At 40.2% G+C, this 6,362-nt stretch overlaps 1 protein-coding gene across 1 annotated transcript; it reads right to left on the minus strand.

The window, feature by feature from the left end:
- Positions 1-3,200: 3,200 nt before the first annotated feature.
- On the minus strand, positions 3,201-4,441 carry LOC117541510. Its single transcript, XM_034208696.1, has 4 exons — positions 4,306-4,441; positions 3,982-4,153; positions 3,690-3,838; positions 3,201-3,486 (listed from the first exon to the last, which is right to left on the minus strand). The coding sequence occupies exons 1-4, from the start codon at positions 4,439-4,441 to the stop codon at positions 3,332-3,334; spliced, it is 612 nt and encodes a 203-aa protein (XP_034064587.1). The 3' UTR covers positions 3,201-3,331.
- Positions 4,442-6,362: the final 1,921 nt, after the last annotated feature.

Consider the following 6,362-nt stretch of genomic DNA (forward strand, 5'->3'; position numbering starts at 1 on the left):
TTGACCAGTGCATGAAAAACGATGTTTTTGCCTGCCGTGTCTCGCCTTTAACAAACAATGTATGCGGCTCGTATCGCTGACAGCTGGGCCCGGCCCGGCACCGCCTTTTTTTTTTTTTTTTTAAGCGGCTACCTCCCCACTTTTGGCAGCACCCCCTGAGCAAAATGACTTCCCGCGGCTATGCTCTGCACCCCCCAGGGGGGTCGCGCCCCCCACTTTGAGAACCACTGCCTTACTACCACACAACCTACAATGAACCTCCAAGCAAGTCAGTGGTGTATGACATTATGGTGAAACTAGTGGAAGCCATGCGCAAGAAGAATATTCCCTTCTCTTTTCTCATTGGTGACTTGCCCACCTACAAGACAATAGTTCAGTTGAAGGCGGAGAATTCGGAAATGTACAAGGGCCTCATCCCAATTCTGAATTCTCATCAGCAGATGTCCTACATCTATGCTATCTACAAGAGATTTAAGGGATCTGGCATGGCAGACACTCTGGTCACAGCAGGGGTAATAATGGAGGAGTCTGTTGAACAAGCACTACGAGGGAAGCACTACAGGCGGGGCGTGCACTGCATCCTGCTCTGGAGAGAGGTTCTGATCCAGCAACGTTGACAAATATTCTGGAGCATGAGGAATTATCAGAGAACATAAAGGAGTACCTCAACACTCTGTGCAATGCACTCACTGACACTTGGGAGGCTCTACAGGCAGCTCACATTAATCTTGAGGATGATGATGGCATGAAGGACTGGAGCACTTAGTTGGAATAAAAGGGAACCGCTTTAGGCTGGTTTAGGTCCTATCTATCTGAACGCTCTCAGTTTGTATGTGTCAACGATGAATCTTCCATGCAAACCAAAGTTAGCCATGGAGTGCCACAGGGCTCAGTGCTTGGACCTATTTTGTTCACATTAAATATGCTTCCGTTAGGCAATATTATAAGGAATGATTCTGTACATTTTCATTGTTATGAGGATGATACTCAACTATATTTATCAATCAAGCCTGATGAAATTAATCATCTAAATAAAATTCAAGACTGCCTCAAGGACTTAAAAACATGGATGACTTTAAACTTTTTGATGTTAAACACGGCCAAAACTGAAGTTATTGTACTCGGCCCAAAGAATCTACTAAACAAATTATCTAAAGATATACTAACTATGGATGGCATTAATTTGGCCTCCAGTGAGACTGTAAGGAATCTTGGTGTTATATTTGATCAGGATTTATCCTTTAACGCCCACAGAAAATCAATTTCAACTTTCCATGCTCGCTACCGATGTTACACGACCGCTCCGGACCAAACAGCTTTCGCCGGTTAGTGACGTCACGCACATCACGGTACGTCACGAGTCGAACACTTGTTGAATAATACACAAACTATATGGCTGATGTCGGATTCTGGCTCGGATATTTCGACAGAATCGAGTGACAGTGAGTCGTCAATAGACTCGGTGCACTTTCAAGAAGAGGAGGATTTTATTGAAGAGGATGCCGGTGTGGTGGAATCAGATCATGCGGGCGAGTCTAACGTGGTGGAACCATACCAGTTTGAGCCACAGTATTCAAGTAGCGGTAGAGATACAGACGGGAGCGAACATGGGGATGATGATCCTGGATTTGGCGGAGATCCGGTGCGGCAACAGAACACAGACTGGTATATACATTTGACTTTAATTCATAGAGATTCTCAATAAATAGTAAATAAATAATAATAAATAGCAGGCACACTTGGCTCAGGCAACAGAACTCAGACTGGTATACATTTAATTATAATTCATAGAGATGTTCATATCAGAGGTCGCGTTAACCGAATATTTTCCGTCTATGACGGAATTTTTCCAAGAATGACGGAAAAATCTGAAAGCAGTCCGTCATTTTTGACAGATTAGAACACAACTCGGAACAGCACCAAAATGTCCACCAGCGGCCCACATTATATTACATCCTTAGTGGCCAGGTAGACTGAGGGTGATCTACTGTAGCTACTCTACTGTAACTATTATTTAGTCATTCACACCCCTGTCCAGTTGGTGGCGAGTGTGTGTATATTAAGTAGCTATTGTCTAGTCTGGTATTTGACCTTGTTGATTACCTCGTTGTTTAACCGGCTTTAGCAATCGCAAAATGTCCGAAGCTTTTTTAATAAGCCCAGTAATTGTGATGGTGTGGATAAACGAGGTGAAAAAAGAGGGATTGATGCAGTGGAGGATGAAGGACTAGCCAGTAAGACTAAAATTGACAACGTTCAGCCAGCAGCAGAGGGGCAAGCAAGTGGCAAGGAAAAATAAATCATTCATATTCGTTTTGACATGAAAAGTGAACGCACGGTCGGTGTCTCGGTTTTTCTCCATGCCCTTAAAAGTTCTGTATGAACCATAAAAAAAGGAATGAATGAACATTTGCTGCTTAGTACCCAAACATAAATATTAAATATGTCTCATCATTAAAACATGAAAATAAAATGACGGGTAATAATGGATTATGAAGGGAAATTTTATAATCCTGTCCGTCAAAATGACGGACAACGAAAAAGTCTAACGCAACCACTGGTTCATATATAGTAAATAAATAATAATACATAGTAGGCAGACTTGGCTCAGGCAACAGAACACAGACTGGTATACATTTGATTATAATTCATAGACACTTGGCTCAGGTAACTGCATCACACTCTGCTAGGCTTGGAACTCACCACAGAAGTAGGTCTCCTCCTAAAAATGCAATTATTTCTCAACTATTTTTTGAAAAATGTACAATCATGGAAACAATTGAAGAGTGCCAATGCTGCCAAGAAAAGAATTTCATGATGGCCAAAATGGAGGAATTCAATGAATATGAGGGAGATGGTGCAAACATAACCTGCGTAATAGATCACCCAGGATTCCAATCAAATTGTCTGGATGTTTGGGTGTTGCAGACAGCCTACCATCATTATTCAAAGAGGGACAGACAACAAGCAGGTGATCAACCACGTAAGTAAGTTACTTGTGTTCACAAATGTGTAGAGCTCAGAAACGTTGATGTATTTTTGGGAAGTCTAATGGTCACTCTGGCAAAGTTACAGAATAAATAGATAAATAAGCAAATAAGGTTGAAGTGATGACCATTGACATTTATGATCTTGTATTTTACAGAATGTATCGCTATGTGGCATACCGCCAGCTAGTGAGATTTTGCTGGGGAATACTTGGTAAGAACCACAGAATCCCACTGCCATCATGTACCATTAAAAAGATCCAGGCGACGTTTCCATCTGACATATACACGTCGTTCAAGTATCCAGCACTTGATTAGAGTCAATAACAAAACTGATTGTCAGTTCAGTGATTAAATCTGCTTCTAAACAGCACAACAGCCTCTCTCTTGTCTGGTTTTTCCCACCGACTGCTGAGTGGATCTGGGACATCGAAAGCTTCCTCATCGACATTGTTTTCGCACAAGCGTAGAGTCTCGGTCAAGAGTTCGGTAACATACTCTGCAAAAAATATGTTTTATAATCAAGAATTATATACTATATTTTCTAGTGCCCAAATTATGCATAGCATGCCCTGAGGCACTTTTCATAATTAATCATTGTAGTTGAAACTGACAATAATGTTGTCCAAGATTGAATATTTTTCATTAATTTGGTAAAACGGTATAATTAATGTTATTATACTCTCACTTTCACTTTCTTACCATATGTAGCTGCTGTATTCACACGTCTAACTACATGACCACCTTTCTTTGCTTTGGGGAATTTCACAGTGTATTGGAGTTGTCCTGTACTGGTTTTGGCATGCTTCCTGCCAGAGTTCTCATTGTAGTGCAGTGCTGCTAGGATCAACCTACAAAATAAATACATGTATTGTATTGTATAGAGAGAGAAAGAGAGAGAGATAATGTAGCAGGCACACTTGGCAAATAGATAAATAAGCAAATAAAGTTGAAGTCTCTAGTATTTTCTGATGAGATTCATATTATACTTTACCTGCAATACATGCCAGTGTACAAGTATGCATACATCTTTGGGGCAAACTGGTTGACTATACTGTGGTATACTTCCACCCCGTAGGTTTGCTGTGAAGGTGACATCTTCTTGACATCTCTGACAAAAGCTATCTGGCTGACAACTTTTTTCAGCTTTAGTGCTGGCACTGAATCTGAAAATACACAATCAAAAAAGGATATAGGATACACGATAATAGAAAAAATATTAGTTCTTCACTGCATATCATTTTTCTTTACTGAAGACACAAAAACATTCCAACACAAAATGTGATGTGTTGTCCATTGTCGTAGAAAATATTATTACCTGCTTTGAGCCATTTTTTCTTGCGGTTCTGAGCTGCAGGCAGCCGACCATGGGCACATTTCTCGAACACTCTGCCCTGTTTGGTGTGAATGTTTATAATGTGGTTGTTGAGGGACAGCCATTTTTCAGCAATCATTTCTCCATTTCCATCCGGAGTTGATACGGCACACCAATACAGATGGTTATTTTGGATATTTTACACATCAGCAAAAAAAAAAACATATTTGATTTTAAAAATAAGCTAGATACAAACACATACAGTTTTAAATACATATTTACTCACTTTCCACAGGGAATGAATCATATGGGGTTCCACCAAAAGAGTTAAGCCTCTCTAATATTCCAATTCGTATTTGGTTCAGACTTTCCTGAACTGAGACACACACAAAAAAGATTTGATTAAAAATCTACACCACATTATTTGTACATAGAGGGGTACTTTCCCAAAGACAGTCTCCCCCAACTTTACTGACAATGTGTTTTAGAGGGAACAATACAAGTGTAAGGTAACTGTTTTTAAATTCCATCCCCCCTCTCTCTACTGATAAGATGGCAGGAAGGGGGAGGAGGACAGGATCACACAGTCACACACACACACACATACACACACACCTTCACAGACACTGTGTGAGACTCCATCCCTTTATAAACTAAAGTACTTCAACATTAGTTAACAGTCTCCCCAAAAACTTAAAAACCATTATGAATCATAGTGCTAATACACAATAAATACAATATATACACAGAGGTTGTTTAACACACAACATACAACATTTAATAATTATATGAAGTACTTACCATAGTTTTTCAGGATCAGATCCAGGTCGGGAAAACGCAGAAAATAAATGCCAGGATGGTTCATCATCACCTTTCTCTTGCTGTAGAAATTAGATCTCCTTATAAACCCAGGTAGACATATCACACACGCCGTCTATACATGCATCACCACAGAAGGAAAGAGGCTTTGAAACGATAGAAGATTTTAGCTTAGATTCCCGTTAGAAAGGGCTGTCTGATGAAGAAGGAAAGTGGTAACATACATCAATACTATTTTTTAATTATTATGTTTATGGGGGGCTTTTCTTTAGGGGCTAAAATAAGATTGTATGTAGCCCCGGTCCACAGCAGGGGTTAGGGCAGTGGTTCTCAAACTTTTTCTGGCATTCCCCACTTTGAACAGGTGGGCCTTTTTAAGCCCCACCTGTTCCTCGCCGCTCCAATAAAATGGTAGGCCAAGCTCAAAATGCAGGAAAAAAAATGTTTTTTTGCAGTGTATATATTTAGCCCATTTTAACATTATTATATGCTTACCTTTAACCTTTGTGTGCTGTTTGGGTCTGTGGGACCCGTTTTCACTGAAAAGAAAATGTATGATTTTTTTTAAAATGTTGAAGTTAAAAGCATCAATCTGGTGCACTTTGAGCACAAAATGAATTTATGGATACAGCTCTCAACCCTCTATGAAAGGGAGCTGTATACTTTTCAATAATCCAAACATCTTTAGAATATGATCACAACCAATAACAAATCATTTAAACTTGTGTATTCTTATCTTATGTTACCTATATAGCATTCTTTCTTTTTATTTGTGCATATTTTACTAATCACTCCCCTTTTAAACTGTTTACTGTCCTATAGTACACATTGGAATGATTTCTCACTTTATTTTGTACAACTAGGCTATATTAAATAGATAAAGGTGTGTTCTCTCTCTCTTTCACATGTGTGTATGAGAGATTTTTACATATGTCTGCAAATGACTTTGGTTTCAGTTGTGTGTGTGTGAGCAGGCTCGGATTGGCCATCGGGAGATTCTGGACTTTTCCCGTTGGGCCGCTGCCGTTGGTGGGCCGCTGGCTCTGGCATAGGTGGGCCGTGGACTTTCACAAACACCTGCCGTTGTGAGGCTCTGGCGGCTGCGGTGCTGTGAAAGTCCACCGCCGTTGCGAGTCTCCGGCTGTGTGATGGCCACAGCCACACAGGGTAAACCAACTACACTGCATCCTCATCTTCAGTAGTTTTGCTCCAGTGCAGCTACAATAAAACATGCCAATTAA

Source organism: Gymnodraco acuticeps, unplaced genomic scaffold (assembly GCF_902827175.1).
Source record: "Gymnodraco acuticeps unplaced genomic scaffold, fGymAcu1.1, whole genome shotgun sequence".
In the NCBI taxonomy this organism is placed as follows: domain Eukaryota; kingdom Metazoa; phylum Chordata; class Actinopteri; order Perciformes; family Bathydraconidae; genus Gymnodraco; species Gymnodraco acuticeps.

Coding starts and splice junctions, on each gene's coding strand:
- LOC117541510 (XM_034208696.1), bottom strand. CDS start 4,441: ATGATTGCTGAAAAATGGCTGTCCCTCAACAACCACATTATAAACATT. Junction 4,154..4,305: donor GAAAAAATGGCTCAAAGCAG/GTAATAATATTT, acceptor GTGTATTTTCAG/ATTCAGTGCCAGCACTAAAG. Junction 3,487..3,689: donor GAATACAGCAGCTACATATG/GTAAGAAAGTGA, acceptor TATTTTTTGCAG/AGTATGTTACCGAACTCTTG.